This window comes from Hylobates moloch, unplaced genomic scaffold (genome assembly GCF_009828535.3).
Source record: "Hylobates moloch isolate HMO894 unplaced genomic scaffold, HMol_V3 SCAFFOLD_3, whole genome shotgun sequence".
NCBI lineage: Eukaryota > Metazoa > Chordata > Mammalia > Primates > Hylobatidae > Hylobates > Hylobates moloch.
The window spans coordinates 372,809-400,057 of NW_026652278.1; the positions used below are offsets into that span (position 1 = coordinate 372,809).

At 62.3% G+C, this 27,249-nt stretch overlaps 1 protein-coding gene across 1 annotated transcript in view; it reads right to left on the minus strand.

Moving 5' to 3' along the window:
* The window catches only part of LOC116481740 (kinase non-catalytic C-lobe domain-containing protein 1), a 35,200-nt gene that overhangs the window by 2,728 nt on the left and 5,223 nt on the right, over positions 1–27,249 (minus strand). Inside the window, exons 3-22 of the mRNA XM_032174622.2 lie at positions 26,000–26,158; positions 24,749–24,826; positions 24,106–24,199; positions 23,406–23,568; positions 22,641–23,329; positions 22,328–22,472; positions 21,473–21,558; positions 20,101–20,498; positions 14,953–15,046; positions 14,778–14,875; positions 14,403–14,617; positions 11,308–11,421; positions 10,460–10,607; positions 10,172–10,351; positions 9,196–9,402; positions 8,390–8,472; positions 7,995–8,145; positions 2,840–2,962; positions 2,703–2,762; positions 1,720–1,877 (exon numbers count right to left, since the gene is read on the minus strand). Coding sequence (XP_032030513.1) covers positions 1,720–1,877; positions 2,703–2,762; positions 2,840–2,962; positions 7,995–8,145; positions 8,390–8,472; positions 9,196–9,402; positions 10,172–10,351; positions 10,460–10,607; positions 11,308–11,421; positions 14,403–14,617; positions 14,778–14,875; positions 14,953–15,046; positions 20,101–20,498; positions 21,473–21,558; positions 22,328–22,472; positions 22,641–23,329; positions 23,406–23,568; positions 24,106–24,199; positions 24,749–24,826; positions 26,000–26,050 — 3,335 coding nt within the window. The 5' untranslated portion in view covers positions 26,051–26,158. The remainder of the gene's footprint in view (positions 1–1,719; positions 1,878–2,702; positions 2,763–2,839; positions 2,963–7,994; positions 8,146–8,389; positions 8,473–9,195; positions 9,403–10,171; positions 10,352–10,459; positions 10,608–11,307; positions 11,422–14,402; positions 14,618–14,777; positions 14,876–14,952; positions 15,047–20,100; positions 20,499–21,472; positions 21,559–22,327; positions 22,473–22,640; positions 23,330–23,405; positions 23,569–24,105; positions 24,200–24,748; positions 24,827–25,999; positions 26,159–27,249) is intronic.

Here is a 27,249-nt window from a genome sequence, read left to right on the forward strand (position 1 = left end):
TTTTTTTTTTTTTTGTTGTTGTTGTTGTTGAGACAGAGTCTCACTCTTTCGTCCAGGCCAGACTGCAGCAGCGCTATCTTGGCTCACTGCAAGCTCTGCCTCGCGGGTTCACGCCATTCTCCTGCCTCAGCCTCCAGAGTAGCTGGGACTACAGGTGCCCACTGCCACGCCCGGCTAATTTTTTGTATTTTTAGTAGACGGGGTTTCACTGTGTTAGCCAGGATGGTCTCGATCTCCTGACCTTGTGATCCGCCCGCCTCGGCCTCCCAAAGTGCTGGGATTACAGGCGTGAACCACCGCGCCCGGCCTTTTTTTTTTTAAGACACTGTTTCACTCTCATCACCCAGGCTGGAGTGCAGTGGTGTGATCTCGGCTCACTGCAGCCTCCGCCTCCCGAGTTAAGCGATTCTCCTGCCTCAGCCTCTTGAGTAGCTGGGATTGCAGGCGCCAGCTACCAAACCTAGCTAATTTTTTGTATTTTTAGTAGAGATGGGGTTTCACCATGTTGGTCAGGCTGGTCTTGAACTCCTGACCTCAGGTGATCTGTCCGTCTCGGCCTCCCAAAGTGTTAGGGTTACTGGCGTGAGCCGCTGCTTCCAGCCTACCTAGGGTTACAGGCGTGAGCCACCGTGCCCGGCCTACCTAGGGTTACAGGCGTGAGCCACCGCGCCCGGCCTACCTAAGGGTTACAGGCGTGAGCCACCGCGCCCGGCCTACCTTAAGTTTTTAGCTTCTCTTTTGCTGACATGGGTTTTCTGATCTCTTACAATGAGCATATGTTTATGGCATATTATAATTATTGTTTTTAAATTGGTGCCTATCTAAGAAGGGGACCTTCACCGATCAGGCTGAGGATCCATGGGCACCTGGTCCACTGGGCACTGCTCCCCAAGCAGGGCTGTCCACCGTTGGGGAGGGTGGAGCCGCCGTGGCCTGGGCAGCCTCCACCTGACCGTGTGTAGACAACGGCGGGCGATGAGATGACACGGGAGGGTGGGAGATTGTGTCTTGAGGGAGAGTGAGGCTGAGCCTGGGGCTGTGGGCACCTGAGGGTCATCGGACACAGGCCTGGGGCTCCGAGGAGAGGCTGGCCCATGTGCCTTACCAGGTGGAAGAGCCTGTGTGGTCTGGGGTGTGAGCCCTGTGGGTGGTGGTGGGTTTACAGCCAGCCCCAGTCTGCGCCTCCCGGCTGGTGTGCAAGGGAGTTGGTCCCAGGTGCTGGGCAGGTGGACAGAGGGACCACAGGAACAGGCTGAGGACTGATCCTGGGTCCCATGTGGACGTCTCTAGGGAGAGGGGTCTGAGGGGGAGCAGGGACACTGTGGCACCCAGGGGTCAGGGCAGGTTGCTGCCGGGCAGCCTCTGTGCTGCAGAGACCCTCAGGGTGGGGTGGAAAGTGTGCCTGGAGTCGCAACGCAGGGGTCCCTAGAGACCACGGGGAGTGTTTTGGGACCGTGGACAGCAGGAGTGCAGGAAATGCTCCAGATTTGCAGAGAAGGAGGTGACTGGAGGTTATCCTGGGTAGAGGGAGGTCTGAGGCTGTGAGTGCCAAGTGAGGGGCGAGGTACCCAGACCTCTGAAAACCAGGGACAGGAGGAGAGGTGCCACCTGAGCCTGCCCCACCTGGGCGCGCGGCCACCTGAGCCCCTCCTGACCTGGGCGTGCGGCCACCTGAGCCCCTCCTGACCTGGGTGCGCGGCCGCCTGAGCCCCTCCTCACCTGAGCTTGCTCCACCTGTGGGCCCCGTTGGTCATGGTGAAGCCGCCTGTCTCCAGCTGCTGGATGTGCATGGCCAGGAGGTGGGCCGAGGGCAGGGTGGGCTGCGCCCGGAAGCGCCGCCCTTCCATCAGACACAGGCTGTCGCTCTTCAGAAAGACCTGGTGGTCCAGCCGGGGCGTGGGCCGGGGAGAGACAGGAGGTGGTCAGTGCAGGAGCCTCAGCCGGGGTCAGCGCAGCCCAACCAGTCCCAGCTGGTCCTGCGTTCTCCACGCACGGGGTCTACCCGGCTCTCTGAATTAACTTCCAGTCCCCAATGTGCCTGCGTGGTTGGACTTGGCTCACACCTGCAGGGTGTTAAGCTTTCACGGCCCTGACAGCCGCTGGCAGGTTTTGTGCCTCCTGCTACTGAAATGCTGAGTCCCTTTCCTTGCTCTCTGCTGGACTCCGGGAAAGTGCCAGGTGACCCAGCTTCCCCTAAATGAGACCCTGGCTGACCAGTGCAGGGCCCTGCTTCTGCGTGTCCAGCAAAGACACGCAGGAGCCCTCCCACCCGTGGACAGCTGGGGCCTGAGGCCGAGCTCTGAGACCCAGGACGGGGACAGGCTCTGGCTGCTCTGGGGCTCATCTGTGTCATTTTTGGGGATGCCCAGTCACTTCCAGCAGCGCGTCCTTGTTCGTTATCTTATGAGGCCACCCCTGCCGTCCTGGAGGAGGTCCAGGTTGGTCAAGCTCAGGCCCCAGCCACAGACCTCGGTGCTGTCCTCTGGGCACCTGTGCTCTGTGTGAGGAACTCAGACCAGCAAGGCCCCGTGACCGAGCAGGTGGGACACCTTTGCACAGGTGGCAGCAGAGGCCCTGCCTCGGTGAGGCCACCTGCACACTCTGTGGCGCCTGCGTCTGGGTGTGGCAGGCTCTGCACAGCAGGTCGTTTAGGAGAGGGCCTCAGTGGACGAAAGCCGCCAGGCCACGTAAAGTGCTGGTACCTCCACGGCTTTCAGCTCCTCCATGACCTCTGCTATCTTTGCAGGCAGAATTCTCCAGGCCTGAAATGAAAGCACAGGTGAGACTCCTGCGGCCGTGTGGGTGCCCACCCCCGCCTCGGGGCCTGAGGGGGACGCACAGGGGACTGCCTCACGGCCACGTGCTCCAGCCCGCTCAGGATCTGCATGGCTGTCGCGAAGTTTCTCTGCTCATAGCAAGATTTTGCGATCAGCAAAAATTTGGACAGCAAATTCACCTGCAGCTGCAATGAGAAAATGACACATTCAGCGTCTTCTGGTTTAAGATGAACAAAGGGAATATTTGAGAACCTGTTAAAATCACCCAGCTCCAAGACACAAGAGTGTGTGCTGCATCACGTATGTGGAAAGGAAGCGGCTGTGTGGATGCAGGTGAGCCGTGGCTGTGGCCGTGGAGGGGCTGGGCTGGCGGGATGGGGTGGGCATGAGACGCAGGTGAGCCGTGGCTGTGGCCGTGGAGGGGCTGGGCTGGATGATGGGGGTGGGTATGAGACGCCGTGGTGAGCCGCGGGCTGTGGGCCGTGGAGGGGCTGGGCTGGGGGGATGGGGTGGGCATGAGACGCAGGTGAGCCGTGGCTGTGGCCGTGGAGGGGCTGGGCTGGGGGGATGGGGTGGGCATGAGACGCAGGTGAGCCGTGGCTGTGGCCGTGGAGGGGCTGGGCTGGCGGGATGGGGTGGGCATGACTTGAAACAAAATAAAAGCAAAGCCTGATATGGGGAAAGATTTGAAAAGAAGTCCACCCTCACTTCTCAAAAGCAAGACTGTGCCAGGATGCACCTCCCCAGGCAGCTTCAGGACGGGGAAAGGTGTCCCCACCCGGGGAGAGGCTGCTGTCGCGTCCACAGGCAGCTCCTTGCCCACCCCCAACCCGCCGCGCCGAGCCTGTGGCAGGAGTGTTTGTTTGGGTGCAGTCCGGGGTGGGCGTCGGAGTGCTGCTCCCTCCTCCGGGGCTCTGTGGCTGGCGGTGACGACCTTGCTGGCTTTGGTTGGAACACCCCATGGGTGGTGAATGCCTCACCCAGCAGGTTTCATATTCTGAGCTGTCCTGAAGGGCTGCGTTCTTGGATCCACTTCCAGGGCTTCAGGAAGATTCTGGAGAACTCAGCTGACCCCTCCTGTTGAAGCTGCCTGTCCCTGAGGAATCACCTTGGCCTGGGCCATCCTTTGGTGGAAACCAAGGCTGCAGAGTCCAGCTGGACGCCGTCCCCCAGATCAACTCCTTTTTTTTTTTTTCGAGATGGAGTCTTGCTCTGTGGCCCAGGCTGGAGTGCAGTGGTGTGATCTCGGCTCAATGCAGCCTCCGCCTCCCGGGTTCAAGTGATTCTCCTGCCTCAGCCTCCCAAGGGGCTGGGACTACAGGCGCCTGCCACACCTGGCTAATTTTTGTATTTTTAGTAGAGACGGGTTTTCCTCATGTTGGTCAGGCTGGTCTCGAACTCTTGACCTCGTGATCTGCCTGCCTCAGCCTCCCAAAGTGCTGGGATTACAGGCGTGATAATTTTTGTGTTTTTAGTAGAGACGGGGTTTCACCATGTTGGCCAGACTGGTCTCAAACTCCTGACGTCATGATCCGCCCGCCTCGGCCTCCCAAAGTGCTGGAATTAGAGGCGTGAGCCACCGCGCCTGCCCCCGGGCTTGACTGTTGTCTGCAGGGACCCTGTGCAGCTGAAGGCGCCTCACATGATCCTGGGCTCACTCCGACTGTGGCCCCAGCTCTCCTGCCTGAGCGCCTTGAGAGGAGGTTGAGAAGTGTTTGCCGGATACACTTTCTATGCTGACGTCTCAGTCTATTTCTTCATCGGTTTAAGTAGATGCAAAGTATGTAATTTTGAGATAAAACTGTTTCATCACATTTTTTCATTGTTGTTTTAACCTTTTGATTTTTTTTTTTTTTTTTTTTTTTGAGACGGAGTCTCGCTCTGTCGCCCAGGCTGGAGTGCAGTGGCACGATCTCGGCTCACTGCAAGCTCCGCCTCCCGGGTTCACGCCATTCTCCTGCCTCAGCCTCTCTGAGTAGCTGGGACCACAGGCGCCCGCCACCACGCCCGGCTAATTTTTTGTATTTTTAGTAGAGACGGGGTTTCACCGTGGTCTCCATCTCCTGACCTCGTGATCCGCCCGCCTCGGCCTCCCAAAGTGCTGGGATTACAAGCGTGAGCCACCGCGCCCGGCCTAACCTTTTGATTTTTAATTGTAAAAAGTATGTAATAGAGGATTTACCTTTGTAGCCTTTTCTGAGTGCACGGTTCAGCCGTGTTAACTATATCCACATTGTGCAACAGACCTCTGCGACTCTCCATCTTCCCAAACTGAAACTCGGTCCCCGTTCAACATGAGCTCTCCACGCCCGACTCCCAGCCCCCGGCGCCCACCCTGCTACTTTGTCTCCGTGAATCCGGCGCCTCCAGGCGCCTCGTGTACGTGGAGCCGTCCAGTGTCCGTGCTTCGTGACTGGCTCGTTTCCCTGAGCGTGAGTCCCTCAAGGCGTTGTGTACGTGGAGCCCTACGGTGTCCGTGCTTCGTGACTGGCTCGTTTCCCTCGGGGTTCCTTATGCTGCCGCAGGTGTCAGAATTTCCTTCCTGTTAAGGCCGAGTAACTTCTCAAGGTATGAAGAGGCCACATTTTCTTTATCTGTTCTTCCCTCCGTGGACATTTAGGTGCCTCCACCTCTTGGCTATGGTGTTCCATACTTTTAAACAAATCTAAAGAAACCAAAGCCCTATTCTGCTTTCAAACTCCCCATTTTTATTTTTTATTTTTTTGAGATAGGGTCTCGCACTGTCATCCAGGCTGCCGTGGTGCGACCTCAGCTCACTGCAGCCTCCACCTCCTGGGCGCCATGATCCTCCCGCCTCAGCCGCCTGAGGAGCTGGGACTCCAGGTGTGCGCCACCAGCCTGGATAATTTTTTATGTTTTCGGTAGAGACGGGGTTTCAATATGTTGTCCAGGCTGGTCTCAACTCCCGGGCTCAAGCGATCTGCCCTCGGCCTCCCAAAGGGCTGGGGTTACAGGCATCAGCCACCGTGACCGGCCTGCATTTTCTTAAGGTGAGAAATTTTACGCCGTTTCTTCCTGCCCTTGTGTCTCCACCTCGCCTCGCTCCAGGCATCATCGGAACGGAGCCACTGACCCCCGAGCACTTTTATTGATCACTGCTGCCCTCCGTGCTCAAATTTTGTATTTTAACGATTTTCTGGGGTCCTGAATTTACAAATGTGAAACTCAGTGTCCTGGATCGTTCCGACATCACAGCCATTGACACACAATACGTCAGGACACCGTGGATCTAACACTTGTTAGATGGACGAGTGTGGTGCTTTTAAAAGTGGGTCTCCGGCGAGGTCCGTCCGCTCCCGTGAGGAGGTGAGGGGCCTGTGGTCTCCGGCGAGGTCCGTCCGCTCCTGTGTGGAGGTGAGTGATCCGCGGCTCCCTTTTGGTAACGGGGATGTGGCAGCAGTGCCAAGCTCTGTCCCGGCCACGCTGGGTGCCGGCAGCCCTGGGTGTGAGCCTGCACGACTCTTGCCCACCCCCGCAGACCTGGACACGGGCGCATGACCAGGACGAGCGGCCATCCTGGGGACCCTCAGGCAGGGCCGCCGCAGGCTTGAGGTGGGTCTCAGGCTGGGAGGGGCGCGACGGCTCGGGGTGAGGGTGCACCCAGGACGCTGCAGGTTGGCCAGATGACGGCCAGCTGTCCTTGTGCTCATCCTCAGGAAACCTGGCCACACGGGCCGTGCATGAAGGCTCTGGTTTAGGGAAATCACATTGTCATGTCCTTCATGATACTGTGAAAACCACGGATCCGAGCAAACAGGCAGCCAGGCTCCCTGTTCCCACGTCCCATGCTGGTGTGCCCTGGCAACAAATCCCCAAAGTTGGAAAATTCTCCCCAAGGGAGGAGAGAAGGCGGCGCCTCTGCCTTCGTTTATGGCCCGGGGCTGCCTGCGGGGTTGGAGGGGCGTGAAGGAATAATAGGAAGGGAAGCTCTGTCCACCGTGGAGGTGGCTTTGCCGCCTGGCAGGGAGGTACTACATGCACCTTGGTGGACTGCGAGCAGCTCCTGGTTCCCCCAGAGCCTTCGGCCCGCGCTGGGACAGCAGCAGGGATGGCAGTGATGGGGTTCACGGCTGGGTGTCCTGTTCCTGGGGCTCGAGTTTGCTTTCAGAGAGCTCCGGTGCAGGACGGGGTGGGTGTCCCCCTCCCTGCTGTGGGGGAAGGGGCCCTGTAATCCTGAGTCTTACATGGAGCGGGACTTGGTGACCCCAGCCTACGACAGCCAAGCCCCAGCTGAGCTCAGGTGTGAGGAGATCAGAGACCTCTGTAATAGGGTGTCCGTCCGCTGGGTGACGGCACTCACTGGGTGAAGGTGCAGACCCCCGGGGCTGGGGGACTCTGGCCTCCGGAGAAGCTGTGGACCCTGATGCCTCCTGGGCAGGTGGGCCCCGTGAAGGATGAGCTGTTCGAGGCAGGTGGCTCTTGGGGCTGCACAGTGCCCTGCCTGACAGCAGGTGGGGCGGGCCAGGTGAGGAGCCCCCAGTCCAGCCCAAGGCCCACAGGACCTAGAAGAGGCTGAGACTGGGCCCCGGCGCTGGAGCTTGACCTTGACCTTGGTCAGACCACGGAGCCGATTCGTTCCACAGGCTGAGTGAGAACCCACAGTGAGCATTTGGCCAGGAGGAGCCCAGGGTGGGACGGTGGGCGTCACAAACCCCAGCCCAGGGGGCCAGGCTCAGGCACAGGGGGGAAGGGGCCTGGGGTGGGGTGGGGTGTGTGGCGGAGCCCAGTGCTGGGGGTGGTGCGTGAGGGACTCTGTGGTGAGCACAGGCGGGGTGGTAGCAGTGGTGGGTGCAGCTTGTCCTGGGTCTCCAGGCGGCCCACAGCCAAGGATCACCCACCACTGAGGGGAGCCATCTCTGGCTGCAGATGTGGACGCGACTGGGGATGTGGCTGGGCATGTGGAGATGTGGCTGTGGACGTGGCTGGGCACACGGAGATGTGGCTGTGGACGTGGCCGTGGATGTGGCAGGCAGGGCTGGGGGAGAGCTGGGAGGGCGGCTGACCTCCCTCCTCCTGATGTAGTGAAGCCTGTGCCCTGCTCCCCTCAGCCCTGGGTCGAGTGTGGCTCCAAGGGACATGGAGTTGGGTTTACTGCATTGGGGGAGGGTTCAGGCCACGGCCTTACAGGAGGCGCTGCCACCCCTGGGTAGGCAGGCCCCAGGCCCCGTGTTGGCCTTGGAACTGTAGGGTGCCCACCTTGGAGGTGTGGCTGGTCACAATCTCTGCAGCCACCCAGGTGCTCACGTCATCCGCATTTCTTAAAAGCTGTAACAGATACTTGTCCTGAACATAATTGGGCAGAAATAAGCTGCAGGTTTTGGCTGAAAGAGACTCAGAAGAGCTGGCTCTGGAAGAGAAACATGGCCCCCGTCACCCCAGAACTTGTGCAGGTGGCCCTGCCCGGCCCCGGGGCTGCTGGTGCAGGGAGGACTAGGGTCGGGCCACAAGGTCGCTCCGACTGGCAGACACCACTCTCTCGTGTCTCTGGAGACACAGGCATCTCCTGCTGGTTAGCAGCGTCCACGAGACTCTTACGGGAAGCCCCTGAGACCCTCCACCACCGCTCCCAGCCGAGGGCCCCAGACGCTCACCTGGGGATGGCGGTGCTCTTGTCCGTGACGCCCAGGGCCCGTGAGTTCAGGAAGTGGACCGGGTGGCACTTTTGAAACAACTCCTGCCCAGAACATGGAAACGAGGTTCAGGCTTCCATCCCTTAGGGCCTTGTGTCCAAGGCAGGGTCCCAGGGAGGGTGGGGGCTTTCTGGGGGCCATCTCTGCAATCCCAGGTTCAATACCCACCCAACAGTCCACAGGGGTCGGCCGCAGGGCTCCCCGTGTGCTTGGCCCCCAGGGGCTCATGGCGTCCAGGGCAGCCCTCGTGACAGCAGGTGGATCACTAGGTTGGCATCACTGCTGTCACCTGCTACGTGATGTGGGCTCCCAGGATGGCAGGGACCTGGGAAGAGGCCACCTGAGGGCTGGCTGTGGTGGCGGCAGAAGAAGTTGGGCAGGGCCCTGGCAGCTGGGTGGGGGCATAAGGAACCGGGTTGGCCCAGCTCCGGTGGAGGGGCTGAGGGGAGAGACTCAGCGCCCCATGCGGCCCTCAGGGCGTCCTCTAGTGCCTGTGAGGCCAGAGTGCTGGGCAGAGGCAGGGCCAGGCCCAGCGGGCAGTGGTCTGGAGAGGAGGACTCAGCTTTGCTGGGGCCCAAGCCCCTGCTGGGGCCTCCCATTGAGGCAGCAGCCGCCTGGACCTGTGCATCTGGCAGCCACCCCCAACCTGTGCACCTGGCAGCTGGCCCCTTCTCTGCTCGTCTGTTTTCTGGGAAGCAGCCGCTGGGGGCCCTGTGGGCGCAGAGTGTTTCTGGGGTGACCGGGGCGTGGATCCTCGCCCGCCTCACCTGCTGTAGCAGCGTGAGCTGGCTGAAGAGCTGGTGAGTGCTGTACTCCGTCAGGAAGTAGGGCCCCTTCTCGCTGGTCTTGGCACAGGGGCCGTAGAAGTCGTCGAGGAAGCAGGGCTTGGGCAGGGCTGCGGCAATGGTGTAGGGGCGCTCCTTGTGTGGCGGCAGCACCAGCCCGTTGCCTCGGGGCAGCCTCCAGGGGAAGCTCTGCAGGGCAGGCCGGGCACTGAGGGGCCCAAGCTCCGTGTCCCCTCCGGGTCAGGGGTCCAGGGAGGCGGGGGGTGCGGTGAGGACCAGGCCAGGTCCAAGCCCAGTACTCCTCAGACTGGCCCAGCCAGAGCCAGAGAGCAGCCTGCCTACCCACAGCTGTGCTGGCACAAGGATGCCTGTCCTCGTCATTTCGGCAGGTCCCCCATGGGCAGGACGCTGAGGTTTAATGGAAAGGGCATTTCTCTCCCCACACTGGCCTCTTCCACCTTAGTCTCATGGGTCAGTGAGTCACAGCAGGACCCTCCTCCCCTGAGCACCCGGGACAGTGCAGGAGGTGCCAACCCAGCAGGGCTGCCTGGGACCGGGAACATGGAGGGGGTATGTGAGTGTGCACGTGTGGATGCGAGGGTGCATGCGTGTGTGTGTGGATGTGAGGCTGCATGTGTGTGTGTGTGTGGGTGCATGTGTGGATTGTGTGATGGTGCACACGTGTATGTGTGACTATGTGTGAGAGCACATGTGTGGATGTGTGAAGGTGCACGTGCGTGTGCACGTGTGGCTGTGTGAGGGTGAATGCATATGTGCACGTGTGGATGTGATGTGCACAGGTATGTATGTGCACACGTCTATGTGTATTCATGTATACGGATGTGCCCATTTGCATTTGTGTGTATGTGTGTGCATGCACCAGTTGTGTCTTTGAGGCTGGGCTCAGGGACCCACATCCGCCTGTCCGGGGAGACCCTCCCCTGAGAAAGGACCCCACCTTCCTGGAGATGCCGTCCTCTGAGAGCCTCTTACAGAGGGCATTGAAGGGTCTGGCATCCTCCTCGGCCTCCCTGGGGTTCTCCAGGTCTGTGCCGCGAGGGCTGCCCTCGGCCCGCCGGTCCATGCCCACCTCCAGGAGGCCCAGCAGGTGCTTGGCAGAGCCGTCCAGGGGTAGGATCTAGGCAGAAGCACGGTGGTGGGGGGTCACTGCCACCTTCCGGAGGAGGGCGGCACCTCCCGCTGTGGGAGCCCCGGGTGTGGCCGCCCAGCTCGGCGCCACCGTCACCTTGGAGGAGATGAAGTCCTCCAGCTTCCCCAGCAGCCCGCTGTTCCGAGGGAAGTCCACGGCGTAGCAGTCCTCCACCCAGGCCTGCAGGACGCAGAGGCTCCGCCTATAGATCTTGGTGAAGGTCGAGGTGGGGTCCTGGTGGGCCCTGGAGATGCAGGGGAGCTGCTGAGCTGCCAGGATGTGGGAGTCGGGGGCAGAGGCCCAGGGGCTGCCTGCGGCTCTCCCGGAGAGGCAGGGTGGGACCAGGCTCCACCTGTGCAGGGGGCTTAGAGGGCTGGGGGTCTTCCGTGGGTCCCTCCCCCAAGGCAGGAGCTGGCTGGCTGATGGCCTGAGGTGCCCAGCCTGGGCGTGTGGGGGCAAGGGGGTGCATGGCGTGTCCTGGGGGGGGCAGCAGGTCAGTCCAGAGAGAGGCAGAGCCCCTCCCCCCTCAGCCCACCACCCGTCTCCTGACCCCAGGTGCTGGCCATGGGTAGCGAGGGAGGCTGGGGGCTGGCAGGACCCTCCGCTTGGTGCTCCCCCTTCTCCCAGCTGACCTTCTGGCTCTCACTGCCTGCCCACCTGCCCTCCGCTTTCCTCCCAGGTCAGCAGGAAGAGACCCCGACTCCCCCAGGTCCCCTCCCGGAGCTCCCAGGTGCTCAGGCCACCGCCCTCCTGCCCCAGCTGCTTTCTCCCCATCCCTGTGTCCCCCACCTCCAGCCAGACCTCCAGCCAGGCTTCCCTGGCCCCTCACCCCCTTTGGTGGCCAGGGACCACCTCGTTCTTCATGGTGGCTAAACCAGGCCCATGGGCGCCCACCCTGCCCCAGGGGGAAGCTCTGGCGGGCGTGGAGCTGTGGAGCGTGGTACCTGGTCAGCGTGCTGTTGATGCGGTCGAGGAGGAAGTGCAGGAAGTCGTGGGGTGTGCAGAAGTAGCGGAAGGTGTAGAGGAATTGCTGCACGTAGCCCTCCAGGAAGGCGTCGCTGTGGGGCGGGGCGGGGTGGGCGGCGGTGAGGTGGCAGGGTGGCCTCGCCCCAGGGCTCGGCTAGTGTTTGGTGGGGGTGTGTGTGACTGTATGTGTGTGCGCGTTTTCTTTGTGTATCACTGTCAGGAGAATCCCCGGAGAAATTAAAGGGGGGACATGGATAACCCTCAAATTTCAAATTTCATGTGAAATTCCCAACTACTTCCAGCCTTCCAGCACCAGGGCCTTTTTTTTTTTTTTTTTTTTGGCAGAGTTTCACTCTTGTCGCCCAGGCTGAAGTGCAATGGTGCAATCTCCGCCTCCGGGTTCAAACAATTCTCCTGCCTCAGCCTCCCGAGTAGCTGGGACTACAGGCGCCCACCACGCCCGGCTAATTTTTGTATTTTAGTAGAGACGGGGTTTCACCATGTTTCCCAGGCTGGTCTCGAACTCCTGACCTCAGGTGATCTGCCTGCCTCGGCCTCCCAAAGTGCTGGGATGACAGGCGTGAGCCGCCGCGCCCAGCTGAACAGCAGGGCCTTTCTGAATGCAGCTCCGTGCAGGAGTTGTGGCATCTCCACTCGCAGCACCCGTTAGCTCGGGACGCTGAGGGAGCTGGTGCCTCGGGACCAGGCGCAATGCTGCGCTCAAAGGTGCTGGGTCTTCACTGGGTGAAACGGGGCCACCCTCAGGAGACACTGACCAGGGCCCCGCCTGCGGGTCTGGGACTGTCCTGGGAGCCTGACGGCCATGGTCAGGAAGCGGAGGCCCGGCAAGGCCCCTCCCACCCTGGAGGAGTCTCAGGCAGCAGACGGCATGGCCCTGGAACAAGGGGCCTGGTCACCCGCTTACCTGGGGGCCGAGGACACAGGTGGCCACAGCTCAGGCCAGACCCTACACAGCCCCAGCCCCAGCCCCAGGCTGCCCTGCAAAGGTGACGCCCACCAGGTCCACAGAGCGGGGAAGCCCCTCGTGACCACATCACGGCCAGGAGACGCTCCTTCCATGGAAGCACAGCGCTCACACTCACGCCATGCAAGCTGCAAACTCTAGAACCACAGACACGCACGCCACACACGTGCACAAAGCCACACAGAACTCCACAACCAGACACGCACACAGAACTCCACAACCAGACATGCACACCACACACGTGCACACAAGCCACACTATACCCCACACCACACATACGTGCACACACTATACCCCACGCCACACACTACCCACACCACAGATCACACACATGTACACATGCCACACTACACCTCATGCCACATGTGCACACACACAGTATACCCCACACCACACCACATACACACACTATACTCCACGCCACACACCACACTACCCCATACTACACACCACACGTGCATACACACCACACAAAACCCAACCACACGTGTACACCCCATGCCATACACACTACACACGTGCACACATGCCACGCAATACCCAACCACATACCACACAATACTCCACATCACACACCATACATGGGCACACAAGCCACACACTACCCCACACATGCACACACATGACACTATACCCCACAACCGCACACACGTACCTACCACACCACACAATATCCCACAACCACACACGTCACACTATACCCCACGCCACACACCACACGTGTGCTCACATGCCAGACAATATCCCATCAGCACATACACCACACACATCACACACTCCATGCAAGCCTAAATACACATCACATTTGTGTACTACACATGCACAATAAAGCACATTGCACATTAGCCGGACACACAACACATGCACCCACAGCGAGAACGCACCACACTGCACATGTGCACAGTCACGCACACGGACGTCTCCCGCAACAGCACAGAGACCCTATGGTGGGCGTGGGCCGTGCCTGTCTTGCAGATTAGGAGGCTGAGAACTGGGTCTGAGGGTCGGCCTGGAGCCCTGGCTAGTAGATGGCCCCATGTGACTAGGGGCAGCTCACCTTGGGAGAACGGGGTTGGGGGCTGCCGTCCCTCTCTAGAGGGTCTTTCGGGTAACGGGGTTGGGGGGAGGGGGCCACGCCCCTCTCTAGAGGGTCTTTCGGGTAACGGGGTTGGGGGGGGGGGGCCACGCCCCTCTCTAGAGGGTCCTTGGGGCAACGGGGTTGGGGGGGCCGCCATCCCTCTCTGGGGACCTCCCTGTCCTCACTGGCTGCCGAGAGCCCTGACTCCCTGCTGTCCTCCTTGGCGTCCTTTGCTGGGCCCCATGGCCTCTGCTCAGAGAGGACCCCTGGGGCTCCAAGGTGGTGTCATGAGGGTCCCAGAAGCCAACATGGGGTTGGCCCCAGTCACTGGGAGGGTGGCCTCTCTGGGAGCTGGTCAGACCAGTGGGTCCAGAGCCTGCTGCAGCTCCCGGTGCCTGAGAACAGGGTGCAGCCCAGGGGCCCATGCAGGCCAGAGCGGGTGAAGGGCCAAGGGGGCTGGTGGGGCCGCCGGGGGTCTGGCCCTGTGGCCCTGGTGGAGGTGAGTGGACTGGTGGCTCCTCCCTGCTGCAGGTGTACGTGCGACACCAGCGTTTACGGAGCAGGGGTCTCCTGAGCCAGTGTGCACACGGAGCAGGTGGGGGCTGCAGAAACATCCCAGCCTCATGCGTCCCTGGAGCTAATTACCCCGGGTGTTCTGACTCGGTGAGGTGGATGGAGTCCAGGCCACACTGCCGAGCTGCCCGTGCGTCATTTTTGGAAGCCATTCCGTGTGTTAATTATGTAGGGCGGGTTCCGCAGCCCCTCCAGGGACCACCAGGTGCAACCTGAGACCCAGTGCCCAGGCCTACAGGCGGCGGAGGCCACTCTGGCCGGGGCTCTGCAAAGCTGCCGGCGGCACCTAGTGCACATCGGCCTCAACCCCGATTAAACACTTTTCTAAACGAAAAAGTGCAAACCCAGCCTAGCTGAGCGGCGAGAGCGCATTCCCCACCTCTTCCCAGCACCCAGGGCTACGTCTCCTTTTCCGGGTGAGGTTTCTCCGGACGCACCTGGAGTACAGGTAGGCCATGAGCCCCAGCGGCGTGCCGGCCTGCAGGATTCGGGCCTTCTGCCGGCCGCCCGGGTGCTTGTTGACGTTGTAGAAGATGAGCGAGGAGGACTCGTCCAGGGGGCTGAAGTCCAGCGTGTCGCAGGGTGCGGCCGCGATGTTCACAATCACCGGGAGGGCGCAGGGCTCCAGGCCCCAGCGTTCTGCGTACATGACCTGCCGGAGCGGGACGCGGGCGCTTGGTCACTCTGCCCCTCGCCCTGGGGCTTCCTGGCGTTGGACCCTCAAATCAGGGCCCCTTTTGTAACTCCAACAGTGGGAGGCCCGTCTGAAGCTACTGCCTCACGGGGCAGAGCGGGGCCCGGCGCCCACTTGCCTGCAGATATTTCTTGACCAAGCTGAGGAACTGCACCCTGGATTTCATTTCTTCCAGCTGCCCTTTCAGCTTGGACAGCATGGTCTTGACGTCAGAACCTGTGGGTGGAGCAGAGTGGGCGGGGGCCGGGCTGCCTGCGGCCGGGGTCGCAGACCTGTGCCCACGCGGGCCTTACCTTTGTTCCGCTTTTCCTTCTGTAGGAGTTTCTGGTAGAACTTCAGGGTTTTGCGGTAGTTTCTTTTCTCCATCATGAGCTGCTGTTCCAGCTCCTGGGGACGAAACACAGCACCTTAGCCCCAGGCAGCCCCAACACACGTCAGCCACATCCGGGGCCAGGCCCCACCCCACTGGGGCCTCCTTGGCCTTGGAGATCAGCTGCAGGGCAGGGTCCCATGGAGAGAGGCCCGCTGAGCCAGCGAGGCCAGCCCCGGCCTGGGCAGTGTGGTCTGGGGGACCCTGGGCTGCCCCCAGGCTCACAGGGCAGTGCCCAGCTTGGGGACGACTGCTCCCTACGCCCCTCACCCACAGTCAGGCCCTTGTGGGGCATGCTCAGGGGACTGCTGTGTGACCACCACCTTGGGCCCTCAGGGAAACTAGACCCTCCCCAAGTCAGCACCAGGCCCTCTTGCCCAAGCAGGCAGGGCTGTGCCACCTCTGGGCCCCCAAGTGTACATTGTGGGCAGGGGTGGGAGCAGGGGGTGGCAGTGTGACCTCCCCAACGTGCATCCCGTGTGTCTTCAGGTGTCTGCCTTTTATTTTTTAATTTCGTTATTATTTTTGAGATGGGGTTTTTCTCGTTGCCCAGGCTGGAGTGCAATGGCGCGATCTCAGCTCACCACAACCTCTGCCTCCCAGGTTCAAGCGATTCTCCTGCCTCAGCCTCCTGAGTAGCTGGGATTACAGGCACGCACCACCATGCCCGGCTAATTTTGTATTTTTAGTAGAGATGGAGTTTCTCCATGTCGGTCAGGCTGGTCTCGAACTCCCGACTTCAGGTGATCTGCCCACCTCAGCCTCCCAGAGTGCCGGGATTACAGGTGTAAGCCACCATGCCCTGCCATTTTTCATTTTTATTGACTTTTTAATTTTTTTATTTTTTGAGACGAGGTCTCGCTCTGTCACTCAGGCTGGAGTGCGGTGGCCCGATTCGCTCTGCTGCCCAGGTGGGAGTGCAGTGGCGCGATCACAACTCACTGCAACCTCCAACTCCCTGGGTTCAAGCAGTTCTCCCATCTCAGCCTCCCAAAGTGCTGGGATTACAGGCATGAGCCACTGCACCAGCCTTGCCTTTCTTTTAAACTTAAGCCCAGTGATGCGGATTCCAGCTGGCCTGTGCAGACGAGCCCCCCAAAAACCCTCCTCCCGGGAACCCACTGGCTGGACCATTGCGGTTTGCTGGGCAGCGGCTGCAGGGTTTGCCCCAGCCCTTGGCTGCTCCATGGAGCGTGAGCATGAGTGTGAATGTGAGTGCACGCCAGGTGTGATTCTCCAGAACCTGCCCAGAGTCTGAGTTCCTGCCTGCAAGATGGAGCCGGGGACCTCAACCCCAGGGCTGCCTCCATGAGGGAAGCAGGACTGAGGCCAGATGGGCAGGTCCTGACCACAGGAGCCAGGAGCGAGGGCCGCCGGGCTCTGTCCCTGCACTGCAGGAGCCGGGGGCGAGGGCTGCCGGGCTTTGTTTCATGCACAGACACCAGCTGGGGCTGAGCGCCTCCCTGGACGGGACTACATTGAGGGAGAGGGCGCCGCGTTGTCCCAGGACGCCTCCCACGCCTGGCCGGGCAGCCCCTGGTCTGAGCACTCCTTCTGTCCTGCAGGACAGGCACACGGGCGTAGAGGCTGGAGGGGTACCCTGAGGATGGGCTGCCAGGGCAGTGACCCCAGAGACGGCCCTTCCCTCCAGGGGTACAGGGGCAGATACAGCCTCCTCCTGCACGCATGGGGCTTGGCCCAGTACCGAGGAGGGTGGTGATTCTGGGGTGAGGGGCCTGGGAAGCCTTGGGGGTCCATGGGAGCTGGGCCTTGAGCAGCAGGTCTTCAGGGGCACTGTGAGGTGCCACGGGGCAGGGGCACCTGGCTGGGGGCAGAGGCGAGAGGCGCGGCAGCCCACGGCCCGCAGCCTCCTGTGAGGGGTTCACGTGCCCAGGGCCCGAAGCGACCGCCCCGAGGGGCTCATCCGCGATCCTGTCCACCAGGCTTCCTTTTGTGAAGTGCAGTTGGCTCAGATCCACACAGCCACCCCCTCGCCTTGTCAGCCGCCAGTGACTCCGCTGTTGACAGTGTTTATTTTTGAATGTTTTTTGCAAAATAAAAAAATGCAGGCGACATTTCTATTTAACTACTTGAATCCGCTCTATCTGGTGGTTCCATGGAGACGGGGTCCCTGTGCTGTCTTCTCCCACGCACGGGTTCAGCAGCGGCAGTGGCAGTGCCACGGAGGGCCAGGCTCCCGGCTACAGCATTGTGAGCAGTGGTCCCAGCTGTGTAAAGACCAGCCCCTCTGCAGAACCTCGGCCACTAAGCCAGGTTCCCCAAGCCCTCCGGATCCGGCTGCCACCCAGCCAAGTGCGACCCCGCCTCCCACACTGAGCTGCAGGCTGCCTGTGGCTGCCTAAAGTGCAGTGAAATTAAAACGTCAGGTCCTCAGTCACGTGGGCCATGTTTCCAGAGCTCAGTAGCCACACGTGGCTGTTGGCTACCCCATGGACGGCGTCTAGAACATTCCATCATCAAGGAAGGACCTACCAGGCTGGGCAGGTCGAGGTTGGTAAACGCGGGTGTCCCCATGGAGCTGTGTTCTGCTGCCGAGGCACCTGGTCCTGGTTTCTGAGGACAGTGGTCGCCACGTTCCCCCGTGGCCTGCACCATGGGGCCCTCGTCCGGCCCCCGGAGGTCACCCGCGCGTCTCCATCCAGCCCTCTCACCCGCATCCATTTGCAGAGGTGCTGATGTTGAGAAAATCTCCTGGGAAAAGTCTGTGTACCCCGAGGCATCCGGGAACCTGGAGGCGGGTGCCTGCGAGCCCGATGCCCGCCTGGCTGGAGTGCAGCTCATGGAGACTCATCTTGGGCCGGCACCTCCGCGGCCTCTGTTCACAGTCAGACTCGGTGTCCGTCAGGGGCGCTCCTCACGTGGGAACCACAGGCAGACTCCTTGAGAAGGACGGTCTTGACTGATTTTAATAAATCCACGGGAACTAAAATCCACACCACACACAGGGCAGTGAGGAGGGAAACACGAGGCCAGGCTTCACCGGAGCACACAGATGGAGGAGGAACCCACACCAGTGCTGTCCACCCTGACTCTGGGAGCCACGCTTGTTTTTTTTTTTTTTTTTTGAGACGGAGTCTCGCTCTGTCGCCCAGGCTGGAGTGCAGTGGCGCGATCTCGGCTCACTGCAAGCTCCGCCTCCCGGGTTCACGCCATTCTCCTGCCTCAGCCTCTCGAGCAGCTGGGACTACAGGTGCCCGCCACCACGCCCGGCTAATTTTTTTGCATTTTTAGTAGAGACGGGGTTTCACTGTGTTGGCCAGGATGGTCCTGATCTCCTGACCTCGTGATCCGCCCGCCTCAGCCTCCCAAAGTGCTGGGATTACAGGCGTGAGCCACCGCGCCCGGCCTGCCACGCTTGTTTTAACAGCAGGAGACGCGGATGCCAGCTCCACAGCCCCAGGGCACCCGCAGTGCTGAGCCCAGCACACACAGTAAGTGGGGCCAGCGCTGGAGGGAGGGAATGCCCACCAGTTGCCCCGGCCCCCAGAGAATGGCCCTGGCTGCACTGTTTGCGTTTGGGGCTGCAGATGTCAAAATGCCCTTGCCGTGTTTCTGAGCCTCCTGTTTTGAAACAGACACAGTAGTTCCTCCAAGAGAAACGCGAGGCTGTGGCCATGGGCCAGACGCTGTGCATTTGGGGGCCGAGTACTCCCTGCTGGACTCTGTGAGTTTGGGGGCCGAGTGCTCCCTGCCGGACTCCGTGCGTCTGGGGGCCGAGTGCTCCCTGCTGGACTCTGTGCATTTGGGGGCCGAGTGCTCCCTGCTGGACTCTGTGAGTTTGGGGGCCGAGTGCTCCCTGCTGGACTCTGTGCGTTTGGGGGCCGAGTGCTCCCTGCTGGACTCTGTGAGTTTGGGGGCCGAGTGCTCCCTGCTGGACTCCGTGAGTTTGGGGGCCGAGTGCTCCCTGCTAGACTCCGTGAGTTTGGGGGCTGAGTGCTCCCTGCTGGACTCCGTGAGTTTGGGGGCTGAGTGCTCCCTGGGCGACGCCGTGCATTTGGGGGCCGGGTCGTTTGGTGTCTGCTGTGCCGGCCGCCCTTTTCTCTCCCCAGCCCCAGGGAAGGCCTGCGTCCTCGAAGCCCCCTCAGGCCCTGTGTGGGGTGTCCGAGATGCAGGTGCAGAGGCTGTAGCACCGTGCAGGTCTTTCACGTGGCCCAGAAGCTGAAATGAAGTGAAGGCTTCACAGAGCTTAACCCGTCTCCTCACCTGCCCTGAAGAGACGCCGGGTCATGTGTTCTGGACCGATTCATAAAGTGCAGGCCGGGAGGCGGCAGTAGATGAGCAAGGAGGGGCCCCAGGAAGGGCTCCGATGCCCAGAGGCTGGGGGAGGCTTCCCCCTGCGGCTCAGCTTGAGGCAGACGGTGGTGGGAGAGGTTCCCGGAGCTGATGGCCACTGAGCCCCTCCTGTCGTCCACCCTGGAGTCCTGGGGCTCTCGAGGCTGCAGCCCAGGTCGGGGCTGTGGGTCGCCGGCCCCACCTTGTGTCCAGAGCTCTGCAGGCCTCTCCTGCACCCAGGACTCCCCAGTCTAACACCTCCTCTCCCTGCTGGCCAGGGAGGAGTTGCAGCTGCTCCTGACCCAGGATGGCACCGCTGGCCAGAAAGCCCGGACCAGGCTGCAGCGACCAGGCCCAGCCTGGACATGCTGGGCAGGCATTTCTGGTGTTTTCTTTCACCGCAGAGCGAGGCTGCCCAAGGGCCCGGAGGCTGCGCCTGCCCCACGGGAGACATGGCCGAACGCAACCTGGTCACTAGCATGGAGGGGCCTCCTGTGAACCCATCACCCCGGCGACCATGAGAGAAAAGCCCTTCCCTGTCCCCAGACGTGGAGCCACCAGGGGCACCAGTGCAGACCAGCCTGTCCCCAGATGTGGAGCTCAGCCCGGGGAGGGGGCCCTGACCATCTTGACGGCCATGGGGTGGGGGCACCAGGACCAGCATCACCCTGGTGGGGGCTCTGGGCACACGGTGCCATCTGTCACCTGCAGTGACCAGGAAGCTCTGCTGGAAGGAGACCCCCTGCCCCACCCTGCAGTGCCGCGGCCTGGGACTCACCGGGCTGTGGGCGTCGGGCAGGGCCCCGTCCGCCTGCTGCCGCCCCAGGTCCTTCACGTAGTTGTGGACGTCGGCCCCAAAGCAGTCGGCCTCGTAGAAGGCGCTGCACCAGCCGGGGCTGCAGCTCTGGAATCCGGCTGGGCCGGGAGACACGGCCGGGCCGACCCCCTTGGACCTGGCCAGTCGGGTTACTGCCTCCGCGTCTGAGGCCCCGCCAGCTGGCCGTCTGTCCTCGCCAGCCTCAGGCGGCTGTGCTCTCTCGGCTTTTACGGACCTCTGAGGCCGAAACCCCACCTCAAAGTTTCCCCGTGAGAGTGCCTCCGAGTCCACATCTGACACCGAGGTGGGTGAGCAGGGGGCCCTGCTGCTGGTCCTGGCCACGGCTGGCTTCTCTTTTCCTTGAAAGAAAGAGACGCAGGTTACGTGGACAGCAGCTCCGGTGGGCGGAGCCCGGGCAGGCTGTTAACGGGAGGCCGGTGGTGCCTGCACGCGTGACGCCCTTCTCTCTTGCACCCACTACAGGCGCCCCCTGGGCACGGCTGCCGCCTCCCAGTGCAGGGCAGATGCTGGGACCCTGAACTGCTGCACGGGGCCGGGTTACGGAGAGAGGCCTCTCCCCAGATGGAGCCCCACTCTGCGCCCTCACTGCTTCCAAACTCGTACTCGCCCTGGGGTGGGGCCGGGCCCTGTCCTCGCTGGCTTCGCTATCAGGACTGTGTCCCTCTGCCCCCTCACGCTCTCCTCTTTTCTTCTGGAATTTAAAATGTGGTCCCCAGCTCTGTCCCTGCGGAAGCTTCCCCTGTGCAGGGCTTTCCTGCCATCCAGCAGTGCACAGGCCTCATGCCCCAACCTGCCTGCCTGGTCTCTGACTTGCTGGAATAGGAACTGGGGCCATCACCAAGCCTGGCTACGACCACGGACAGCCTGAGGGTGACCACCACCACCACCTTGTCTCTAACATCTGCTGGCCGGACACTGGGACGTCCCCAGCCTGGCATTCATGTGCCCTGGGATCCTGGGGCTACCAAGCCAGGAGCCCAGCCCCAGGGTCTTTTGGCAGCAAGCCCGCTTCTGCCTTGTCACCAAAGCCCCGGCTCACAGGCCCCCCTCTGCTTGGAGAGCGGATCCCACCTGGCTCCCGGTGGCTCCCACTGTCCCAGTGGCGGGTGACAGAGGATCCTCCACCTCCAAGGCCCTGGGCTCCTGCCCCCAGGAGAGGACGGCCTTTGGCTGGGCACCCCCGGGGCAAAGGTAGCGCCGCTGGAACAGCGCAGTCCGAGGCTGCCGGGACCCTGGGGCGCCCCCTGAATTGCAGAGAGCACAGAGGAGCCGCCCTGCAGAGCTCCTGCCGCGGGGCCTGCCCAGCACTTACCCAGGCGGTGCAGCGAGGGCCTCTTGCTGGACGGGGAGCGGGGGCTCCGGCTGCCCTCAAGCTGTGACCCAGCCTCCTCGGCCGTGCTGACAACGAGAATGCAGGTCAGTCCCCACCTCTGCCCACTGGGAGGAGGCCTCAGTCTCCATAGGGCCAGGCCCACAGGCCCGCAGGTCTACGCGCAGCTCTCGCTGGAGGCGGCAGGAGCTCACTCCTCCCGGTCACTAAGGGGCACAGCAGCCGACGGGGTCCCTGGGTCATTCACTGCTTGGGGTCCCTGGGGGGACTCTGGAGCAGCCTCTCAGTGCTGTGGGGCCGAGGAGGCTGGGGCTGGGATGGGTGCACTTGTTCACAGCTGTGTTTACTCCACACACAGGCGGAAGAGCTGCCCGGGCTACTGGCACCGCGGGAGCTGTGAGCAAGGCAATGTGGGGTGGCCACTGCCCCACCCAACACAGCTCAGTGCTGGGCCCTGCGGGGCCTGGGGCCACCTGTTTGGGGGTCTCTTCTCCTTGGGACCCTGACACTGGTTCCTCTGAGCAGGCAGCCCTGTGGCCACTACTGCCCAGGCCCCCTGCAGCCTCCCGGAGAGCCCCTGCCTCATATTCCCTACACGCCCTTTCTTCCTCCAGAAGAAACCCAGGCCCGATGGGAAAGCTGTGGGTAGGTGTCAGGCCCAAGGAGGGGCTGCTGCGACCCCCACCTGTCTCCACCAAGGGTGGCCCCTCTGGAGACGGCAGCGAGACGGAAGCCGAGGGTTGGGAGGTGAAGGCTGGGCCTGGGTCAGGGCAGCAGAGCCCGGGCACAGTGGGCGTCAGGGAGGGGCAGGGATGCAGGGCCGAGCTGGGCACCCACCTTGGGGAGGGCGACGCCTGCCCGTTGACCACCTTAAAGAGGTTCTGCAGCAACTTCTCATCCCAGTACAGGTCACAGAACTTTTCGGAAATGGCGCCGCAGAAAGTGGCAAAGGTGAGATCTTTCAAGGCGAAGATGTACTCCCCTGGTTTTGCAAAACGATGGAGACAAGTGAGACAGCGGCAGGGCCGCTCGTCTGGTTCCCTTGTGGCTGATGAAACGGACAAGGCTGATCTCGGCTGGGGGCTGGGGGACGGGCGTGGGGCGGCCCCGAGTCCCCTGTGGGGCTCTCCCTGGCCCAGGCCCCACGTACCCATGATCAGAGCCTCCAGCCCATTGTCCAGGTAGCCATCAAAGGCAAATTCCTCCTGGATGAGGCGCGTGGCCTCCTGCAGCGACGGGCAGGCCATCCTCCCTGGGAGTGGTGAGGCGTCCACGCAGGGCAGACAGAGCCTCCGGTCTGCGGGCCGTGGCCTCTCTGGGACACTGTCTGGACTCTGGTCATCACGTTCCCCGGCAGGGGTGGCCCTGGGGCCCTCTGGCTCCTGGCTCGGGTGCTCGGTGGCCTTGCTTCGGGGGGGCTTGGGCGGGTGGCGTGGGCCGTGGTGGGCTGCGGTGGGCCCCAGGGCGTCGGGCCTGAGGCCCCCGGAAGTGACTCCTGGTGGGATCTGCCCAGCCGGCCCTTGCTCTCTGGGCAGTGCAGATGCCTTCGTGGGCGGGGCGGGGACTGGAGAGCTGGGAGCTGCCGATGAGGCCCCCTCTGGCTGGTTTGCTGGGGCCCGGGGTGGAGGGCAGGGGCAGCCCTGGGCTGAGTCACGCTGCACTGACTCTCCAAGAGGCTCTGGGGCTGCTCCCTGTGGCCCCGGACCAGGCACCGGCCCGTCAGGCGTCTTCAGGCTGGGGGACCCAGCGTGTGCCTCCGGGGAGAGCTTCTCCTCACCTTCTCCCTCCCTCTGGCCGCCCGTCTCCTCGGACTCCTCCTGGGCCAAGGCAGGCTGGTCCCTAGGGAGGAGCAGAGCTCAGGAGGGGCTGCCTGCGCCCGGGACCCAGCAGCTCTGGGTGTGGGGACGATGCTCACCTGGCCACACTTGCATCCTGCGTGAGGACAATGGGCTTGAAGTGCGTGGCCTCGGAGATGAACGCTGCAGGCAGCTGGGTGGCTTCTTCACCGCAGGGGCACTGGCCGGGCACGGGCCCTGGCACAGCCACAAGCCCGGTGTCGCTGTTCACCGGCAGGAAGCCTGGGGACCCAGGGGGCTGAGGGTGCAGGCGGGCGGAGTGGCCCCAGCACGTGCCGCACCACCGGCTCATCCCACCCAGTGTGTGGCACCGTGTCCCCTCCCACATGGCCCTGGGGGCCTCGGAATGGGAGGGTGGGTGTGACTGGTGCTCGGGGGAGGGCCAGCAGGCGGGGACAGGCCAGAAAGACCAGGCCCCACCAGAAGCCTTGGAGGGGCCTGCTGAGGAGGGCTCAGTACGGGGGTGGGGTGGGCTGTGTGGACTCAGGGGGGGTCTCCAAATGTGGGCTTGGGAGGGCCAGCTGCTGGGAGACGGGAGTGAGAACCTGGAGCTGGGGCCTGAGGGACCGGGAGTTTTGGGAGAGATGGGGGCTGGCAGGGCAGGCAGGCTGAGCTGCGTGGGCCATGTTGGCCGAGCTCTGGACTTGCTGCCCAGGTTTCCTGGAGGCACCCGGCTGTGTCTGTCCATGCAGGGGTGGGGGCAGCTGTGGTGTGGGATGCAGGGGCTGGTGGGGCAGCAGGGGCTGGTCAGGGCCCCACCTGGGCTGGGCTCTGGGGCTGGTGCCACACTGGGCTTCAGTTCAACCACCGAGAAGGCGTTTTGGAGGCTGATGGTCTCTTCCTCCTGGTATACCTGGGGAGGAGGCGACAGCCCTGGGCCAGGTGACCACGGAGCTCCGCCAGCGCCGGCAACACCCACAGGGCGTCCCCCACCCACCCACTGGTGCCGTGGAGCTTCCTGCTGGGGAGGAGCTGGGCATGGCGGCCGCACGGCCTGAGCTCTGCGGCGGCTCTGCCTGGAGAGGGAGCCATTGGGGCTCCTTTGCCTCCCAATCCAACCAGGTTTCCGTGGGTTCCGGGCAGTGGGCGACGCCGGCACCACCCGAGACTCAGGGCCCACACTCCCAAAGCTCTCTGCGCCCGGGGTGGGTGCTGGGCCGCCATCCTTGGGACCCTGCCCTGATCCTGATCTGGGTCCCGGGGGGCCACTGCGGGGCCTTCAGGAGATGGGACCCGAGTGTCCCCCTGCACCCCCAGACGCACCCACCCACAGCTCGGTGGTCAACAGAGACCCAGGTGTGGGGCTGCCAGGATCGGCCAGGCAAGGGCAAGCGCGTCCAGGTGGGAGGAAGCTAGGAGCGGCGGGGGAGGAGGCGGCCCGGCTGTTCTAGCCCCGCCCCACCTGGCAGATGGATGCTCTCAGGTGGGCAAGGATTTTCCGGCTGTCCATGCCTCGCTGCAGGAGGTAGCTGCCGCACACCTGGAGGAAGGAGATGTTCACACGTCCCGACAGGCCTCAGCCACGGCCGCACCGTCCCCATGTCACTGGGTCCCCATCTGAAAAAGCTCAGGGCCGCCAGGAGGGGTTTCCTGTTTGTTCTCATCGACACCCAACTACAGGCCCCAGAGAGGCCCTTCTTAGAGCGTTTCCTGAAAAGGGCTCACAGTCGGCCACTGTCCCCCGGGCTCCCTGGGAGGGCAGAATCCCAAACCCAACGTCAGCCACAGACCTGGTGGCCTGGTCGCCTGGCCACTGGCAGCCCTTGGTCACGTTCGCCTGAGCCCTGCGTTCCCTGCCCCCGGCCACTCCTGTCCTTCCTTTATAAGCCCAGGCCTTGTGCACTTGGGAACTGAGCTCAGCTTCCCCAGCTCTCAGTAGCTACTGAATAAAATCTGCTTTGCAGACGTCCAACCATGTCTAGATCTGATCCCCCCCATGGCAGAGGAGGCCTGAGAGGCCCAGAGGGTCCGAGCAACCCGCCCAAGGCCACAGAGCAGTCGGGCGGAGACGGCTGGGCCCAGGTCCCCAACCCCATGGCCGTCTCCGCTCCCCCAGACACGGCTCCTCCCAGGAGGTCTCCTGATCACGACACATCAGGGTTTGGCTCCTGCCCCACCCGCTGGTCCAGTCGCTGGTCCCCCTGCTGGGTGTGGGCGCAGGTCCCAGCAGGAGTACGTTAGAACCCAGCCCCAAAGCCTGAGTCCAGCAGGGAGACCAGGCAGGGAGGGGCGGGGCTGGTGGGATCCTCGGAGGAGGTGGGGGTTCGGGGTGGGGGGTGGGGTGCAGAGGCCTCTCTCTGCTCCCCTCCAGCAGGGCCTAAGAGCAGGGGTCCGCACATGGCCACAGGACACCCCTTGCCCCCGCCCTGGACAAGCTGGAGAGAGCAGGCTCTGCAGGAGGAATGGCCGTGGTGGGGAGCGGCAGAGACCCCCATGCTGTCCGCCCACATGGACGTGGCCACGACACAAAACCCACTCCCTTTCCCATGCGACGGCCGGGCTGACGTCTAGAAACAGGGACCTAGAAACAGAGCTGGTGGCCTCATCACCTGGACACTGGCAGCCCATGCTCCTCCACCCCTAGTTCAGTGAGGGTGGCCACTGCCCACAGTCCTTGGACCCTGGGCTGGGGCCATGACCACGGTGTGGTTACCTTGATGGCCTCGGCCGCGGACGGCCGCTCCGGGGCGCTGCGCCTGGCCATGTCCAGGAGGAGGGTCTTGAGCCTGCGTGGCAGGGCCAGCTTGTGGTTGCGGGGGACGCTGAACTTGGCTGCGGTCCACAGGACAGCGGCCACACAGTACACAGAGGCCTGGGCAGGTGGGGAGAGAATAGTGGTGTCAACCACAGGGCTGTGGGCCACCGTGCCCAGCAGACCTGCCCACCTCAGGCACCCTGAGGGGCACCAGGCACTGCCCCCACAGAGGGGCTCTCCTCACGCACCCTCCTCAGCATCTGTCGGGCCCCACCCTGGACCCCTGCATCCGCCTCCAGGTCGTGGTCTAGGAACCTGCAGGTCAAACTCTCCCCCGTGGTTCTGTCCGCGTTTTAAACACCGAAGGGTTGGAAGCCTCAACTGGACTTTCCTGCCTTCCACTCTCCTCACGAAGGCAGCAGCTCGAGGGTTTGAGAACTGGCCAGCACAGCCCCCACCTCATGGACCCCACTCCCGGGAGCCCTCGACTGGTGCTGTGCTGCTACATGCCTAACAACAGGCTCTCCGAGCGAACGTGCCGCCTGCGTGCAAACTGAGTTCATCCGGCACGTTGCTATGTCAGGCATGCGCAGTGCACCATTTAATGCACGTTTTGTAAGTTCCACAGAGCCAGTCGATTCTCACTGAAGGCTTTGATTTTTACCCACGTTCATCCACAGTCCACCGCAATACACGAGTGCTTCTGACATGAGTGTTGGTTGATGTTTTCATTCATTTCAGTAAATGAGATGGAAGCGAAGCAGGACAGACTCATGCTGGAATTCAGGGCACCCCTCTGAGCGACGTCTTTGCTGAATCAGACGATCATGGTTGATACCCTAAGACCATGTCCTCATCTCAATGGAGCGACTACAGACGTGACACATTTTTAAGTTTAATCACATTATCCACGTGCTCTCCATCACTTCACTAAGTTCAGAGAGTCAACAGAACAAGACATTTGTAGCATTTGCTGCTTTCCCTGGTGTAAGTACTCCCATGTGGCTGACTTCCAGCTACCAATGCAGTGCCCTTGAGTGTGGAGCTGGGAAGAGGCAGCTCCCCTTTATAGAGTTTCCACCATCCAGGCACAGCAGATGCAGACAGCCCCATGAGCATAGTAACAGCCAACTAGAGTCAGATAAGTAGGAAATTACCCATTTTGAGCACTTGTTATACTTTTAAAAATTAACCTTTTATTTTGTGAT